At 42.2% G+C, this 19,830-nt stretch overlaps 1 protein-coding gene across 3 annotated transcripts in view; it reads left to right on the top strand.

The window, feature by feature from the left end:
* AOPEP (aminopeptidase O (putative)) overlaps window positions 1-19,830 on the top strand; it is a 562,421-nt gene that overhangs the window by 263,985 nt on the left and 278,606 nt on the right. For 2 of the 3 annotated variants that reach the window (XM_088470081.1, XM_088470080.1), the window contains exon 8: window positions 17,418-17,520. The exons of the other annotated variant lie outside the window; for it this stretch is intronic. In XM_088470081.1, coding sequence (XP_088326207.1) covers window positions 17,418-17,520 — 103 coding nt within the window. The remainder of the gene's footprint in view (window positions 1-17,417; window positions 17,521-19,830) is intronic. 3 annotated transcript variants of the gene reach the window in all.

The raw sequence follows: 19,830 nt of genomic DNA, 5'->3' as shown, positions 1-19,830 counted from the left end.
AAAAAATTAAATAAAAGCCCTGATTCAGAGCGAGCGCTAGTCAGAAATGCTACGTTGTCAGCATCTACTCTTAAGGATTCTACAGATAGGAAAATGGAAACATAAGTCAATATTTTCATCATCTGGAGCGGTTACTCGTCCAACTGTGGCTGGATCTGGGTAGCCAAAGCTGTTGAAGAATGGACGGGGGCATTGGAAGACTCTCTACCAGATGCTACCAGAGAACAGATGATGTATATCTCCCACATATGGGAAGCGGCCTCCTATTTGGGAGGAGCTGCAGTAGATGCTGGAATTTTAGCTTCTAAAGCATCAGCAGCCTCAGTAGTGGTGCGCAGGGTCCTTCGGTTAAGATCCTGGAAAGCTGATACAGGATCAAAGAAGGCTCTGGAAATCTTACCTTTCTATGGAAATATACTTTTTGGAGCAGAGCTAGATAAGATAATATCTACTCTGGTGTCTTCAAAGTCTGCAGGTTTGCCATCTAGGGGTACAATAAAATCTAGGCAGTTTTCTTTTCGGTCCTTTCGTCCTCAGGGACAAGCAAAGGAACAATCTGCCTCCAAGCCGTCTAGTTTTCGCAGGACATCCAGGCGACAAACTAAGAGATCTGGGCCGGCCGGATGGCCAGATGTCCAGCTTCTAAGCCGGATGACAAACCCTCGGCCTGAGAGGGTGGGCCTCCTCCTGGAGGATCCCAGGGTGGGAGGCCGACTTCTTCAGTTTGCGGATTACTGTCATCAAACAACAACAGATGCCTGTGTCGGAGAAGTAGAGCCTGGGGATTTTATGGTTTCCCTGGACATCCAATTGACTGACAGCAACAGGAAGTGTTTTAAATCACTAATTCTATATATCTTTTTCACATTCTTTTTTATACAAATTGTTTTCATTTAATATTTCGCCATATGTCTGAACACCATATTTTAGAATTAGAAAATAAAGGTTATATTTTATAAATATTCCAGAGAACATAGAATAAATAAAGAATATATTAGACCTAAGAAGTGCACTGGACCTTGAATATTGTCTTTTCTCTTGAGGTGTAATTATGTTGTCTGGGGACACCTCCAGGTATAAACTTCCTAACCACAGTTGTAGGAATAAGAGTATAGAGGAGTCTCATAGGTCAAGAAGAATAATATGCCATTTCTCTGGATTTGATGAATAATTAACAATATCATCAGTGCGGGATCTTAATAGTGTTTTTGGTGTTAATAAGTTTATCCTTGTACCCAAGTTCCATTTGGAAACTCTTCGGTCAATTATTTTTGAAATGGAGCTTGGAGATTTTATGGTTTCCCTGGACATTCAGGATGCGTATCTGCATGGTCCTATTACGCTATCCCACCAATAATTTATACGGTTTGCTGTCCTGCAATACATTACCAATTTTAGGCACTGCCCTTTGGTCTATCAACGGCCCCTCGTGTCCTCACCAAAATAATGGCGGTTATGACGGCCTATCTCAGGCGTCAGGGAATCAGAATACTACCATATCAGGACGATCTTCTGATATTGGCACAAACTCCAGTTGTTTTGCAATACCATCTTCAACTGACCAAAGCCTGCCTACAAAAGCATGGCTGGATTATCAATTGGAAGAAATCCTCTCTCTCTTCAACACAGCAGATGGTACATCTGGGAGCACTTCTGGTTTCTCAGGTACAAAGGGTATTTCTGCCAGAGGACAAGATAGCGGCCCTATCATTGCGAGTACGCAAACTGCTACGCAAGTGAAGGGTATCCATTCTATCAGCGATGCAGGTCCTGGGATCAGTGGTATCCACCTTCGACATTGTGGGGCATGCTCAGTTTCATTCCAGGCCTTAGCAGAGATTGATTCTCTCCAGGTGGAATGGACAGTATCAGCTAATAAGGTCCCAGAGGATAGTTCTCACTCCAGAGGTTCGTCTCTCCCTCTTGTGGTAGCTGAAAAAAGATAATCTGGACAAAGGGCGCCCGTTATGGATTCCAAATTGGGTGCTTCTCACCACGGAAGCCAGTCTTCGTGGTTGGGGTGCAGTGACAGGTTATCACATCTTTCAGGGAAGATGGACAAATCAGGAAAGTAATCTGCCAATAAATATTCTGAAGCTGTGAGCAGTATACAAAGCAGTTATCATGGCACAGGACCTGCTCCACGGCAGACCGGTCCAGATCCAGTCCGACAATGCGACAACAGTGGCCTATCTCAATCATCAGGAAGGCACGCAAAGTCATGCAGCCATGAAGGAAGTGACAGGTTCTGCTTTGGGCAGAACATCATCTTCCGGCCATCTTGGCAATATTCATACCGGGTGTCCTCATTGTGAAGCAGACTTCCTAAGTCGTCAGGACATACACGCCGGAGAGTGGTCTCTCCACCCGGGAGTGTTTCAGCTATTGGTGAACAAATGAGGTTTACCAGATATAGACCTCATGGCATCACGTCACAACCACAAGGTCCCCAGGTATGGGTCCAGGTCCAGAGACCCATCATCAGCATTCGTGGATGCATTGGCAGTAAGATGGGACTTCAATCTGGTGTAGCTCTTTTCTCCAATTTCCCTCCTCCCAAGAGTCCACTGGAAATTCAAGCACTGAGGCGGAACAGTAATACTAGTGGCTACGGCTTATCCCAGATGTCATTGGTTCACCGACATACAGAATCTATCCATAGGCAGTCCGTATCCTCTTCCTCTATGGCAGGATCTGTTAACGCAGGGTCCCTGCCGGCATCCGGACTTACCTTGCCTGGCTTGGAAAGCATGGCTCTTGAATCTTCCATCTTACAAGTCAAAGGTTTCTCCAGCTCTGTGATTCAAACGATGCTTAGGGTACGAAAACCTGCCTCTGTCTGCATCTATTACAGGGTTTGGCATTCTTTTGGTCAATAGTGTTCCCACAGGAAGTGTGATCCTAAGGTATTTAGGCTTTCCTGGGTACTGGCTTTTCTACAGGCTGGTTTAGACCTTGGTCTTTGCCTGGCCACTTTGAGAGTGCAGGTTTCTGCATTGTCAGTCTTCTTCCAGAGAAAGATTGCTTCAATACCTGATGTTAGAATTTTTTTTCAGGGAGTTCTGCGAGTTCAGCCTCCTTTTGTCCCACCAGTAGCACCGTGGGATCTTTCTTTGGTTCTTAAGGGGCTACAAACTCCCTCATTTGAACCTCTGGATTCTGTAGATTTGAAACGGTTGTAAGTGAAGACACTTTTTTTCCTCGCTATCTCTTTTGCACACAGATTCTCTGATTTGGCAGCGCTCTCTTGTTGCTCCCAATTTTTGATTTTTCACCAGGATAGAGCTGTTTTTCGTACAAGGGAGGGTTACCTTCCTAAGGTAGTGTCCCGTTTTAATGTAAATGAAGAAATTGCAGTTCCAGCTTTTCAGGTTCCAGACCTCAGTGTAGGTGAAGCCTCCCTGGATGTCGTTCGTATGTGGAGGGTACAAAATCTGTTAGAAAATCATGTGCTCTTTTTGTGTTATATGGTTTTCACAAACGAGGGTGGCCAGCTAAGAAGCAGACCTTGCCTCGATGGTTATGTATGACTATACACACATGCTGATCTTCCTGTCCCAAACACGTTGACAGCACATTCTATTTGGTCTGTAGGGCCATCGTGGGCATTTAGTCGTGGTGCCTCTGCTGAACAATTGTGCGAGGCAGCCACGTGCTCTTCTGTCCACACTTTTCTTAGGTTCTACGCCTTTGATACTTTTGCCTTTCAGGATGCTTCCTTTGGGTGACGAGCTCTCCTTTCTGCTCAGGAGTGTCCCACACGTTTAGGGGAACTGATTTAGGACATCCCCATGGTATCCCTGTGGATCCCTATGGACCCTGAAGAAGAAAATAAGAGTTATGGTAGACTTACCATTGATAACTATTTTTCTTCGAGGTCCATAGGGTCCACAGGGCATATATGGAGGAGGACCCAAGGCATCCTGGGAGCTGAAAGCTTTAACTGTTTGGTGCCTGGATCTCTCCAACCACATTACCCCATGGTATCCCTGTGGACCCTATGGACCTCGAAGAAAAATTTTATCAATGGTAAGTCTACCATGACTCTTATTTTATACCATAATGAAATCAACCACATACCATAAGTTCTATAGTTCATAAATAAAATGTAGTGTTGATTTTATTGTACCTGACTGAATTGAGCTTGTGCATGTCATTTGATGCTGAATCATGTGCACATGATATAACTATGTTTTATAAACAATAGTTCTGTTTTTCTTAATTAATTTTCAACCCTGCCCTTTGTTTCAGGTCTCTTGCTCTTATGTAAATATTCTATGATGCTTGCAGATGTCGCATAAAATAAAATAATCTGGTCATGGAAATGTTATCCATATATTTTTCTTTGGAGTTGTTACTGCAAAAGACAATTTTTTGTATGCAAAGTTCAGGGCACCTGTCTCTATTCTTCAACAACTGGGTACACAAAGATGCACGGAACTGATTTTCTAACAGTTTGTATCCAACCATTGTCTTAAGCTGGGTACACACTGTAAGAGTTTGCTCAATGATGCTAACAACTAAACCGATCAGACTGACCAAAACGATCCCGAAATTAGGTGATATACACCATAAACACTACACAATAATCATTTAGACCCAAATGATCCTTTCTATTCATAATCATCTTGTCTCTTAAGGGGAATACTTATTAATTATCCGACATTGGGCCAAGGTACATAAGCACCAGTTTTTTAGCAATACTAAAACAATGTGCTCATCACAGCATGTCCAGCGTTCCCTGGTGCTGAAATAGTACACAATTATCAGCCCTATCTGTCAGATGTAGTCATGTCGGGCCAAGAATCGCATAGTATGTACCAGTGGGGGCTCCAGAAGTGGTGCTGCAGCACAGTCCAAAATTCAAGTAGAGTAGCCACACCAACTGCCCTTCTAAACGCTGCCAAACATCGCCTGGCAATTGGCGTGGCTCCCCTATTTGAATTTTGGACTGTGTTACAGCTCCACCTCTGGAGCCCCCACTGGTGTGTACCCAGATTTCAAATATTAACAGTAGCAACTCAGAGTATTTCAGCTAGGCCAATTTTGCAAGTTTCTATTTAGGAAAGTTTTGAAGTACAAAAACACTAGGGCAGCATGTAGCCGCATCTAAATGTTAACCATACCTCCAAATTGTCCGTAATTCAGGGGACTGTGCCACAATTATGTAGGTTGGTAGGTATTTCAATAAAAACATTAGATAATGCTGTTTTTATGTGAAAATACCAACCAAGGGCTTGGCGTCGTAAATTACCATTGTGCCGATGTTGGGATGACTTCATTAACCAAAGCACAGAGTAAAGTGTTGTGAGGCTCCAAACTAATGTGGGAAGATTACAGTTTGAATGAAACATAATCAAATTTGTTACAATAATTATTGAAGTTAAGTAGTGGAAAATTGGCCATGCCCAGAAATATATAAGACTATGCTGTCATTGTCACTGCATTTCTAAATCATAGCAGTGTGGAGAACCAAGTTCATTAGTGTTGCACATTAGTATTAGCAATAACTTTAAACACGTAGTGCATTTTTAAATATGTGAATATTGGTGAAGGATTGCCTTTTATAAATTTATAAGTGCTTCTGTTAAGAAAAAAACAGCTCCAGATTTTTGGTTCCCTAACAAAGTCCTTCGTTTGAAGTCTTTCTTAGTTGCTTCATTTTGTAACCGCAGACAGAGGGGAACATGAGTACAGACTGGCAGTCTAAAAGAAATCTATGGGATGTACAAAACAAGATCCCAAGCAGTCTTAGTAAAAGCAGATGCTATCTATCTCCTCTTTTTGGCAAATCTAGGAAAGAGGTGCCAGAGACCCTAGAACTCTGGACTTACCCCCCACCCCCTTCTCTTTCACGGTACCCAAAACTAGAAGACACATTTAGGGAGTGGAGGAAGGAAAGGGAATGCGCCTCCCAAGCACAGAGATTAATTCCGGAATGCCGCTTTCCCCTTTGTTCTGTTCAGTAACCAGTACCATACCCTGTCACAGACACGCAGGCCAGGAAAACATGCCTGCCGGTCAGTTTCCCTTCTCAGGTTACTCACTGTACCACTCTCAGGATTAGCAAAGAAGAAAATACATATTGTTCTGTAAACCACACCCTGCTCTCTCTCTCTGGCTCTGTATTCTTCCATGTGACGGGCTGAATTAGCTGACATAATCAGGGAGGCCAACCTGAAACCAAGTGTAAAGCAAATGTAATATGTTGAACTGAGCAGTGTTTCGCCACCTATGCCACTAGTAACCTACACTGATGAATGGGACAGGCCAAATACTGGTGTGGAGTGTGTATGCATGGAGTTGATAGTTACAACCACAATAGGAGAAACCTTATCACCTGCTAACATACAACAGCTGCAGATTGCCTTTATGTATGGACTAAAGAATAACAATCACATTTCAGAGATACACCAGTGAGATTGATTTCCTCTTCTTTCTTTTTTTTATGTCTTTGAGAGAATTTGAGAATGTTAATGAAATAGGTGATATAATGTTTAACCCTTTATGACCCTTAAATGCCAGGTGTCAAACCAACACATACTTTGTATCATGACCTTGCCGCACTGTGCCTATCACCTCCCTCTGCTGTCTTAGTGTTTTATTGTTCTGTCATGATAACTGGTAGTTTTCACAAGAAGTTATTGGGGGAATTCTCCCAGAAAATCCTGGGAGTGGTTGACGACAGGAAGTCTGCCAATAATAAATTCTGCAGTGCCTGAGGCTCAAGCTGTTTGTGAGACTCGTATTTTACAGCTCTTGATTTTCCTGATAATGCTGTGAAGAAACACAACCTCACGTGAGACAAAGCCGACATAGCTGTGGCATTTAAAGAAAAACAATACTGCATTGACGGCGGTATTACTTGTCAGATGTTTGCTATAAAAATAGAATCCAGAGAGATATATTTACAGCTGCCAGTTTATTTTAAAAAAGGAACATCTAAGGTCATAATGATGTGTATGTTATAAATGTAGCATTATTATACCATTAACCGAGACTTCAAGACTGAATTATATCGGCACAGTTTATGGTCTGCTGGAAGCTTGCTGTCGCCAGTATTTGCTTTTTATAAATACGAGTTGGAGCTGCCATGTTTCCTGCATCCCCATCAGGGATCTATAATGGGTGCACACGAGCCCCTGGGTCCAGGGGGGCCCGCACCGCAAACCCTGCACCCATATTATCTAATACTTACCTCTCCGAGGTCCCGCGTCGGGTCTCTCAGCGCTGCTGAAAATGCCAGAAAATGGCCGTCGTGGCCATTTTTCCAGCGTTTTGCGCATGCGCTGTGAGGAAATCGCTGGGAAAATGGCGGCCACGCCATTTCCCCAGCGATCTGCGCAATCGTAGTAGACTCTGGGCACACTTTAGTTTCCAGAATCTACTGATTCTGCAGTGGCCGGACAGCTGCATCAGTCGTGACAGAGAATGCTCACGAGCCCCCTCCTCTAAAGACGCTCCTGATCCCCATGGACATTGCAGTCAAAATAGCACCAAACATTTAATGAAGAGGTGAGTTGCACCGCACAATAGTTACTGGAATACTTTGGCTTTATTCCATGACAAATGCTTCTCTAATACTGTATATGTACTTTGAGTCATTTGTTTGTTAGATTTATAAAATTTTGTAAAGGTTAATATCAGGATGTACTAGGTAAAGAGCCACTGGCTTAATCAATTTGCCCGTATTACTCATTTTGTGGCGGAACAGGCCATTCTGCAGAGAGGCAAGTTTTGGCAAAACATTTTCAGGTCCACTTTTGGTTTGCCAATCCACAGCATATTTGTAAATTCACATTTAGGTGAATTTATAGTTCACAACCTGAAGTGCCCGTCATTGCCCGCGTTTAAGTCTTCAAGTTATTAAGTTTTATTATGTAATGTCGTCCAATTCCAGCCAGTGGTAGGCCCAGAATAGGCTCCCTGGGTCAAAGTTCTTCCCGGTGCACTCCGCCATGAGGTCCGACCAGGATTCCAACCACTCCATTAGGCATCCCAGACCAATAGTCACTCCTCTGTGAAGTTTTCATCCAAATCCATCCAGTGGAAGGAACAGGCCCCCCGGGTCAAAGTTCTGCCCAGTGTACACCAATGGGAGATCCAACCGGGACCCATAACTCCCCTAAAACTTGGCCAGGATCCAATTGGACTACCTTCTTTTGGTTTCATCTCAGTCGATGCTGGGGTGTCCGAATGCATAACCGGACAGACAAACAGACTAATGAATTTTATATATATGATGGGGACTACGATCTGAACCCAATGTACCAAACTCCAAAAAGCTAATATTTTCGGAGTTTGGCCCCGGTAGTTTACAATTTTTTCAGATGGTGTAAACAGCTTCAATGAGGCTTAAGAGCACGAGAGAGATCTTTCGATCTCCCTCCCACAGCCTCCGGCAGATAGTGACACTGTGCGCATGAGCAGTGCCAGCTTTCACAGGATAAGTCTTTCACAAAGACTTCTACAATATGCCAGGAAGATATTGTAACTAGATTTTTTGGTGCCCTGTGCCAGAGAGAGAATTGGCACCCCCCCCCCACCACCCCCCATTTTTAAAGTAGGGACATAATATAGTCATACTTACCTACCCTCCCGATTCGGCCGGGAGCCTCCCGAAAATCGTGTGCCGCTCCCGGCCCCCCGGAAAGGCAGACAAGTCTCCCGGCCCCAGCGACTCACCTGCATTAACCCCGGCAGCGGGGGGCCGATGACGCTATTCGCGCTGAATCGCGTCATCGTAGCCCTGCCCCCATGCATCACAATGCCATTAATCTCGGCATTGTGAAGAGGGGGCGGGGCCACGATGACGCGATCGTGCTGTCACGCCCCGCACCCAAAGACGTGTCATCATCTGAACCACGCCCCCTTTCCCCCGCGATACTCCCCCGTGTGGTTGCCGGACAGCTCCCTCCCGGAAGGAGGGAGCTCAGTGTCGGCAACCCTGAATATAGTGCACCTGAAAAAGGGCAATGGCCTCATGGGGAAGGGCCAGGGAAGAGATAGGGTAGGCCAGTAGATGCTGGGGATAAAATTAGAGGAAGCTACAAGTGAGCTTGAGTACTCACTGACTGCAACGAAGTTAGCAATTTCTAAGTAAAGTCAGGACTGCTGTAATTCTGTGTGAGGGACAGATTGTGCTCGATGTTACCGATGTTTGTGAAAGTTTGCAAAGTACTACGGCTAGACAGCTATAAAAGTCTAAATGCATTGAAAAGGACCAATGCATCAAAGTAAGCATATAGGGCAAGGCATGGACACCCACGTGTAACGAAGACATTGGTCTAAGCAGATGACACCTGGACCAGAGGAAACTGAGACTACTGCTATCTGGACCATATTTTTTCATACTTTGGAAGACACTTTCTGCTGTCATGCATAAAGCGTTCATGGCCAACCTTAAAGTTCCCCGAGGCCACCCACTCAGAGAAAGCAGGCTGTGTTGAAGCCATCCATCACCTTAGCCAGCACACAGAAATTATTAATATACAATTGGAGAGCAGAGGGCACAAAGTAATCCATTCAAATCCCAAACTATACAATCGAGGATACGCACCCCTGTTCCAGCCATGCAGTCAGTAACTTCAGACCAAAAATTTCAGGTCATGACAGCTCCAGAGGAGATGCCAAATGTCTGCATCAGGAGTACCACATTTAGCACAATTAGAATTTGTCCTTGTCCCCAGTTTGGCTACTCTAACTGGGGTCCAGTAAACTCTGTGGAGGATAAATGTTTGTATTTTTTGAAACCTATTTAATCAACTCCCTCTCTGTATATCAGACCCAAACATAGTATACTTATTCCCTAACTAAACTACATCTTTACCCTTACTCCAATACAGTCCTAGGTTTGGGAACAGTAACGGTACAGGGAATAAAAACAAAATTAGTTAATTGGAGGCAATACTTACCTTTGGCTGTAAGGTCAAGCACCCTCCAGGCCCAAGGAAAGAGACCCTGTCCAAACACAACAACAATAAAAATAGAAAAAATGTGTCATATAGAATACTAAGGGGTATGTTTACTAAAGTGAGAGTTTTTAGAAGTGGATATTTTGCACATAGCAACCAATCAGCTTCTACTTAACATTTAACTAGGACATTCTAGAAGATAATAGCAAGAATCTGGTTGCTATGAGCAACATCTCCACTTCTAAAAACTCCCTGATAGTAAATGTACCCCTATCAGTAAATGCAATCTTGAAAGGAAGTCAAAATATATTAATATAAAAGTCAGTAGATAAAAAAAAATACTATACTGACTAAAAAGTATAGAGCAGAATATAAGACAATACTCAGAGACTGTCATGTTAGTCCAATGGGTGTGGGTGAGGCTGACATCTGTGCTGCAGCCAAGATGCCAGATCCTTTGAAGAACTGTGTTCTCCAACACAGTGCCTAACTGGGAGGAAAACAGCATAAGAAAGTGCTAGGTCCCAAAGTCTCCACTTAACTTATACAAAGTGAGCTCTGGATTTGGACATGGACATCAGCAGAAAATTAAGGGAATATAGCTCGATCCATTGTAGGTATATGGTGTCTCACTCACTGCAAATTGTGTTGTAAACACGTCTCTGCCAAATAATTGTATAAGCCAGTCCTCCAATACTTTTTTGGGAGCAGAGACTTCAGCTTTTTCAGGGAGACCAACAAGATGTACATTGCTACACTGAAGATGGCCCTCAATATCTGTGTGTTTCAAAATCTACATGCCCCCATTTACTTCTCAATCTGTCCTTTCATTGGGCTAGTAGACTCCTCCAAGGTAGAAATTGTAGTCTCGGCCTCACCAACTCTCTTTCCGAGTCTTTGCATAGCCTGGTGTATTATAGTAACATCCGAATCTCTGAGATTTTATATGTCACTTTCATTTCAGAGATTGCAATAGCTTCTATTTATTTCAGATGGAGTAGACTGGATATCAGGTGGGGAAGGCACATGAATTTGGTGGGGGTGAACTGGGTCATTTAAACCTGGAGTAATGCGAGAAAATCTGTCCAACAGTGCCGCAACGCAACTTTTTGTATACTTGCCCATAGCTATGGAAGCAATGTCTACACTGCTGAGTAGAATGACACAAGCTAGAGCAACTAGCATTCCTCCGGGGTTGGGGATAGCCAACAGTTGAGCAAGCCTAGGACAGGTTTGAAAGTGCAATCAATATATACAGTCCTGCAATGGAGAGTAGAGTAGCAAGTGGAAGCCCATGCCTCAATTCAAACTGTGTAAAAAGTACTGCAGGCAGCCAGTATCATGTAAAGTAGAAAGGGCAAACGTGCACTGCAGTATGATCTCCAAGAAGCGAGCAGGTTAAACAGACAATGAGTGGTGGGCATGGTGCAAAATGGCAGGTTGTACTGTACTACAATGCAGTTCCAGAAGGATAAAACAAGGCAAAACAATGTCCAATATAATATACAGAAGATTGAGGTTAACAAGATGCTGAGAGAAACAAATTTTGTATTTCGACAAGCGGTTTGGGAGAGGCAGAGCAGACACTCTTGTGCAATGTCCAGGAAGGAAACAATGGCAGAGAGACAATATTTGTAATTCCATAGTTGGTAGGGTGAGGGAGGAGAATCATGGCAATATCCATGGTGTAAGTGCCAGTAAGACAAAGATGTCATAGAGACAATAATTGTAATCCTTCAGATGGTAGGATGGGACAGGAGAGCAAGGGGAGTGTCACCTTTATGTATTCCCCAGTAAGACATAGGTGGCGTAAAGACAATGTTTGCAACTCCACAGATGGCAAGGAGAGATAAGAGAGCCAGTATAATCTCTCCAGTGCAGTCCACAATGAGACTAAGATGGTATATAATTAGTATATTAACAGTGTTTGTGATCTCACAGGTGGCTGGGAGAAGCAGGAGATTCAGAGCAGCCCTTCCACTGTAGCGCACAGCAAGCCAAACATGATGCCCAGTCCAGTGCAGGCGGCAGGGAGCAGACAGGGGACCTTACTCCAAGGAAGCCAACTGGATCCCAGACCCAGTTGAGGAAACTCCCGCTCGGCACAGGTGTAGGAGTGGCCACTTCCAGCGGACCAGAGCACCCCACCGGTAAGCTGATCCAAGCTGCCGTGGAGTGGCTGCAGGGTATGGCGGTGCCGGAGCGGCACCACAGACCTGTACACAGACCGGTAAAGTAAACATGACTGCACATGTGGTGGCACCTCTCACCACATCGTACATGCAGTCCAGGGTGGTTAAAGCACTGAATGAGAGGTCCAGCCAGGGTCAGGCTTAGCAGGATGAGTGTTTGATAGATCAGGCGAAGAGCTTGAGGGCGAAGCTCCTACGTCACAACCTTCCAGGCCACACCACCTGCTTTTTCCTCTGGATATTTTTTTATGAACAAAAATAATCTTGGTTTCACAAGAAACTATAAATTTACTAAGGTTAGAACGGCTACTTTACATTCAATTTAAGATTCAGAAACATTTGTCTACATAAGTTTACTATAAAGCTTGTTACAGAGACCAGAAATGTTTAAGCATGATTGTGATGAGACTCACGCAATCTTTAAGGACAGGTATTCTCCTCTCTCAGTTTGCTGGGCTGGCTGCCTTTCTCCACTCCACTGCATGACCTTAAGCCGGCCATACACGATGCGTTTTAGAAACATAACGATGTGTTGTACGATTTTCCTTGAGATTCTTCTCTTGAAATTCTCAATACGGTGTGGTCAAATGGTGTACGATTGTACATACGGTCATATGATACGATGCTTTGCAAAACGCGTTGGTTTGCAATCTTACTGATTTTCCGTAAGATCTACAATCCACCTATACGATGGCGGGGACGCGCATTGGCATTGTAAACTTACAAAAACAACACACGATGTGCCCGATTGATTGCTACGATCGATCGAAATCATCCACATCGTGCAAAAATTGCACCGTGTGTGGGCCACATTAGACAGGTACAACGCAATTCCCTTTCCCTCTGTACAAGTTTTAATTTTGGTGGCCTAGAATGCCAGCTCATGCATACATCTTTCTGGGTCTTCAAATGCTTGGTGATTCACTGGTCATTAAGTTTCCTGCTAATCACAGGCAGAGCAATATTCTTCTCCAAGATGGCAGTGGGAGCAGTACCTGGAACAGAACGGATGGCATATGTCTGAGGCCTGGCAGCTGAGAAGCTTTAGTACTAATCCTGGTACTAATGATATAGTACATAAACATTGTCTGTAATATTGCACAAGGCTAAATCATGCATAGTATATTTAATATATTAAAAGATATGGCCAAACTGAATGCAAATCAAGTCAGGTATTTGCTAAAGCGTGGGTAGCATAAAGATAAGGCTACATAATTATGCTATGCTAATGTCACTTGTGATTGTGTTGCTCTATTTCATCAGACACATTCTGTGAACCCTGAATAATTATTCACGATTTACCCAACATGCCTGATATATGCCCTATTCAACAGAATCACATGACACTGCATGTGTTAGACTTGAAAGTTAAATGAGAAATAAAATAATAACATAGCTTCAAGAAGAAAAAAAAACAGGAAATCAGATATTAAACTTTACTGTACCTGTGCTTAATCTCACCTTCCTAAATCTATCTGTAAAAGTTTCTATAAGACATTTCTTTTCTAATCTACTGCCCCTTATCAGCTCAGGGAGTAGGGATGAAAAGAGCCATTCATTCTGACAGTCTTTGTATTGTGAGCTTTTAAATCAATACTTGGAAATGTAATAGAATACCTGTGCTGTGCGTTTTTAGTCATTGTCATCATTTGGGATTCATCCAACCTAAAAATCTAAAGCTTGTCTCCTGATATAAAGTTACATTTTAAAAAATACTGGTTTATTTTCTCTTTTCTTTTGTGAAAATAAAATTTCAGAGAAAACGTGTGGCTGTAGCCCTGGTTATGATTGCATTTATTTCTATGCATTTAATTCTTTGTAGTTATGAGTTATGGTCACAATAATACAAATGTTTCTGATGTAAAATAGAAAAAAATACAGTATTTTTGTCTGCCCGGGATGATGATGTTAATCATCTCGTGTAACTTGTTTTATTATAATTGATGAGAAAAAAATAAACTGTAGCTTGAATGCTATAAAAGGTAATTCGTGGACAGATTAAAATAGAAGTTTAGGTGGTCACGCACTATTGCACTCTGTTAATTAGGGATATGACACAAGTTGTCAGGGTCTAAAGCAAAATTTAGAGTGAAAACTGTTGATTTGCACTAGAAACTTATGAGTGTGTAAGGAAGCGGGCATGCTTTGTGAAACTTGGGCTCTCTGTTCTTTTTAGATGAGCAGATGATGATAGACATTAAGTAAAACTCCTGATAAGTGGTGACAGTTAACATTTTAAAAGATTGGGACAAGAAGGAAATCGGACCAGTCATTGTTTAAAACTGGTACCAACTATTTCATGGTCAAGATCCTCTCTTTTAGTGGTCCATTCATCATGAGTTAATGTCATGTTAAACATGCGGAAACGCTAGTCTCTGCATATTTAAGGTAACAGGCCATTCATCATCAGGGGTCCAACCATCTAACATCAGGGGTCCAATCACCTGATATTCAGCAAACTCTGAAAACTTGTCTGATAGAACAAACACCAGACAGCCACAGGGGGGGTTAGGTTAGGGGCTCCCGGGGGGCTCTTAGGGTCAGGCACCCCCCGGGAGGGTTAGGGTTAGGCTAGGGGAAGTGGGGGTTAGTGTTAGGCACCCCCGAGGGGAGGTTAGGGTTAGGCACCCCCCGGGAGACATAGGTTTAGGCTGCAGGGAAAGGGGGGTTAGGTTTAGGCACTTAGAGGGGCGTGGTTAGGGTTAGGTACCCCTAAGGGAGGGTTAGGGGGGAGTTAGGTTAGTTAGTACTTACCTTAGCTGCTGTCGGGATCTTCACTGGTGCCGGTCTTCCGGCGTCGGGATTTGAACCGCCGGACATGCATCCAGTGGTAAATCATACAGATTCCCCTCAGATGGCGCTTGTTCTTGTAGCCCCGATCCTTTCTGTGGGAAGAAGTTCTGGGGATCCGTGCAGATCCCTCCGCTGCCGCCTCAATGCCTCCTCAAGGGCTTTCCTCATGCGTGACTTCAGGTCACTCATGTTCAGAAGCCAGCGACCGGGACAGGTAAGTATCGCTGCAACAGAAGTAGCAGAGTTGCTGATCGTGAGGACATCTGCTTTTTAAAGCAGCTGTCCCTGCACCGGAGCAATGCTGAATTGCTCCAGTGATAATTATTCCCCGCGGCGAAGTGGATAATTCATAATAGGACGCCGTGTGGCCCCCCATGATGAATAGCCCCTTAAAAATCTGTAAGTTGAAATGGCCATAGTGGGCAAGGAGAGCAAATACAGAGGTATACAGAGGGTTGAGCCAATCAGCATCAGACAAGACATAACCAGCGAGTTAATATAATGTTGTACTTGTGTTAAATAAAGGAGATGCATGGATAGTTCAAAACCTCTCAGACGCCTCCAATTGATTTATTGATCAGGTGAGAAACAATGAATCCCTTCCACTTTGCAGAATGGGAAGAGGTAGGATGCCATACCATCGTGAAAGCCCCAATTCTGTAGAAAAGAGAGATGCAAATTAATATTAAGATGAAGGATATGCCATATTTTGCCAGTGGTCCATAAGGGGGAATTTTCTCTAGTTTCAGAGGGAATTTCTTGGTCACAGAAGTTTTGGTTGGGAAAGTTTCCTAAGACTTGTGTGCATCCACTTACCCTGCCAAATAAATACACAAAATTGGGAATTAATGAGCTTAAAATCTTTTTATAAATAAAAGCCATAAGAAAGTCATCATCTTTATGTGGTTCACTTTCCCAAATACAACAGCGTTAGATGATTCCTAGTTTCCAACATCTCAATTCCTCAGTAATTTTCTTAATTATTTGAGATATTCAACCCATAATGATTTGCTGAAAGTTTTATAAGTGTAATATCCGAATAATGAAGAAGCCCAAACAAATGAAAGCGAGGGTCCCCATGAAGTGACAGGTTGAGAAGAATTTAAATAGTTGGCTGTAAATTTGTCCACATTGACCACCAAGCCAGAGATGTCGCCATAATACAAGATCAAAGGCAAAGATGTCAACAGCCTCCCTGGACGCACCACAGCCCAGCACACAGCAGCAAGTGCTGGGTTGGGGAGAGAGGCTACTGCCACTGATAGATAAGAAGGAGGCAGGCGGAAGACCTGGGCCCCTCCAACAAGCCCAGGTAATTAGTATCTGCAATCCCCCTCTCGGCTCCCCTGATAACAGAAAAGTGGTGGAGTTATTGTAAAAAACGTGACTCAGATGTGAGAAATTCAGGGCCAAAATTACAACACTTCAAAAAAGTTGGGCCAGAGGAAAGGTTGATGCTTATATAAGATGTATATGTATGTTTTTTTTTATCACCGATAATAACAAATGTTGTTTTATAATGTGCATATACTGTATAAAATAACAAAACAAAAAAATGTTCTGTCTGTTTAACCGACATGCATACATTTTCTAAATTTATTTGTGAGCTGTTCATTTACAACTTGTTTCTGATAATCAGATAGACCTGTCTTGTATCAATGGGGGCACAACATGCCCCCATTGAGGCCAACCTAGAGAGATACCTTGGCCTGCCAGGGAAGTAATACATTGTGTGAAAGCCCAGACTTACCCTAAAGCAGCTGCAGACCTTCCATATCTGCTTCTTCAAATGTAGAGAGTAACCTATCACTTGATACAAGGAACTTAGCTTTTGTAAAGAATTCCCTACATTTTGCTGACCCAAAATAAACCCTCCTGACTGAGCCGTGGCTTTTCTCATTACCCGCACACCCATGTGCTGCAGGAAAACTTGTTGCATATTCACCTGCAAAATTTAAGATAAACTAACTCCTATATAAATAAGCAAATACAGCATATCAGAATAAAGCATACATTAGTCAAAACTGTACATTTTGTTTAGTAAAATAAGCAGCATATTAGCTTTTAAAGTTTACATATATTATTACCGTACCTCCGAACATTCTTGGCTGCTTTGTAAATTTTATCAAAGCAATGTATGGACACCAACAACCTCAAATTTGCTTGTCTGGCATAATATCATATGTATTGGAGTACAGAATAGGACAAGAGCTTCCCTGATATAATGGGTTACAGTCTACTTTGCATATAATACCCCTACACGTTTGCATTATAACTTATTCAAAATCCAATCTTTACAAATCCTGCAAAAAACACATAAACCATTGATCCAGATAGACCAGTCAGGTACCCACCCAACAATTCTAACCCTCAACGTTGTTAAGGGACCCTTTATAACAATGTACATCTTTCTTGGCTTTTGCAAAAAAAAAAACCCTGCAATAAGTTTTTCCAGTATGTGACCACTTATGTTTTACTGTATTCTTTTTTTTTTTTTTTTTCTTTCTTACACTGTTAGGCCTCAGGGAGAAAGCACCGGAGAAGTGAGTGACACTGGAGCTTCCATTGTCCGACATGGCCTGAATGCAGACAAAACTTTTATGCAGGTGCATTATTTAAAGGTAAATGGTTTAGTTACAGTATATATATCCTGGTGTCAGAATTGTTGGATTTTGTAGAATATGAAAGTATAATTATTGTCCAAACTAGCATATTTTTTTATCATTAGGATCCTTTATCAAGCTGTAGCAAGACATGTTACAAGCAGAGTCCTTTTAAACTATTTTTGCACCAAAAAGGTTAATTGATGTCATACAATATGTCAATCATAATTCGCAAAATAAACAAAAAACAGCAATATCATGTGAAATTTTAAAGACAAATACACAATGTCACCAGACTTCACTATATATACAAGAACCTCATAGTAATTATTATCAGATACTTGTATAGTGCCACCTTTTTCTGTTGGGCTTTACAATTGGCAACAAACAGTAATAAAACAAGATGGGTAATAACAGACAGACATGGAGGCAAGATGGCCCTGCTCGCAAGCTTACATTCTATAGGGAAATAGGCATTTATACACAAGGATAGGTGCAACTTATTGCATATCGGTCCAGCCAGATTGCAGATGTTCTTGGTGGGCTGTATGATCCAGTCACACAAGAATGTTGGCCTGTTAAGTGTGGACTGTATATAGGGGAAGTAATTGGGTAGGATAACTTATAGAGGTTATGTAGGTGGTCCTGGAAATTGATACGCTTGTCTGAAGAGGTGTGTTTTCAAGGAATGCTTGAAGGTATAGAGACTAGAGGAAAGTCTTATTGCTGTGGGAGGGCATTCCACAGAGTGAGTGCAGACCAGAAAAAGTTCTGTAATCGTGAATGGGAGCAGGTGATGTGCGTGGAAGAGAGATGCAGATCTTGTGGAAGAGTGGAGAGGTCGAGTTGAGAGATATTTTGAGATAAGTGAAGATATGTTTGTTTGTGTAGTTTGGTTAATAGTTTTATGTGTAAGTAAACGTATTTTATATTGAATTTGGTTGAATACAGTTAACCAATGGAGACATTGATAGAGCGGAGAAGCAAATTAATGTTTAGCGAGGAAGATCAGCCTCGCAGCTGCATTCAAAATGGATTGTAGTGGTAAGATTCTGTTTTGGGGAAGACCATTAAGGAGACTATTGCAGTAAAAATTTTTGGAGATAATGAGTGCATGAATTAGAGTTTTGCAGTCTGTTGTGTAAGATATGGGCGTATTCTGAATATGCCTTTTAGATGTATGTAACATGATTTGGAAACAGATTGAATGTGGGGAACAAAGGACAGTTCAGAGTTAAGGATAACACCTAGGCAGCAAGCTTGTGAGGTAGGATTGATTGTCGAGTTATCAACAGTGATAGAGATATCAGGTTGGTGACAACTATTGGCCAGTGGAAATATTATTCATTCTGTTTTGGAAAGATTAAGTTTGAGGTGGCGAGATGACATACAAGATGAATTTGCATATAGACATTGAGTAACTCAGACCAGTACAGATGGTGGAAAATCTGTGGAGGATAGATAGATTTGAATATCATCTGCATACAGATGATACTGTAATTCAAAAGAGCTGATAAGTTTGCAAAGGGGTTGAGCCTAGGGAAAGGGGGCAGAGCCTCACAACCCCTTTTTGTCACTGTGGGGGTGTCCCAGTATTCTCCGACATGCTGGGCTGCCCCCAGCCCCGGGCTCTCTCTGAGACTCACCAACATCCCCCCACTGCGGGACACTGATGTATTTGCTGCTATTTAAAGTGTAATTGATTACACAAATTCATCCCACACCTTTTGCTGTCATACATCCCCACAACATAACACTAACTGAATGCTTCACAGTAGGTGTTGTACACTCAGGTAGCAAATCTTCTCCAATTCTTTTGCGGACATATTTCATTCCATTACTACCAAATATGAATATTCTGGTTTCGTCACTCCAGATGACACTGTTCCATTGCTCTTCTGACCAACTAATATGCTTTTTAGCCCATTCTAATATTTTCTATCTTTGTTAGAGAGATAAAAATAGGCTTTTTCCTTGGAATTCTGGTGTTTAATCTAAAATATTGAAGTCTGCGTGGAACAGTCCTGGCACTGATGTTTACACCACATTCACATAAATCATTTTGAATTGCCTCAGATGATTTTTTTCTGTCACTCAAGCACAGTTAAAACACATACATTTATTATAACAACTTTCAAAGACAAATTTCATTGAATATACATAGATAAATAAATAACTAAAAATAGAGATAAAACCAACCATTTGATAAAAATGCAAAAGGCAAGCACAAAGTTAAGAGAATATGAAATATATTATCCTGAGATTTAGAATTTTATATATATATATATATATATATATGTGTGTGTATATATATATATTATATATATA

Source organism: Taudactylus pleione, unplaced genomic scaffold (assembly GCF_031769625.1).
Source record: "Taudactylus pleione unplaced genomic scaffold, aTauple2 ptg000095l, whole genome shotgun sequence".
NCBI classification, from domain to species: Eukaryota; Metazoa; Chordata; class Amphibia; order Anura; family Myobatrachidae; genus Taudactylus; species Taudactylus pleione.
Note: the sequence above shows the minus strand (reverse complement) of the source record. Positions and strands in the feature narration are given on the sequence as shown.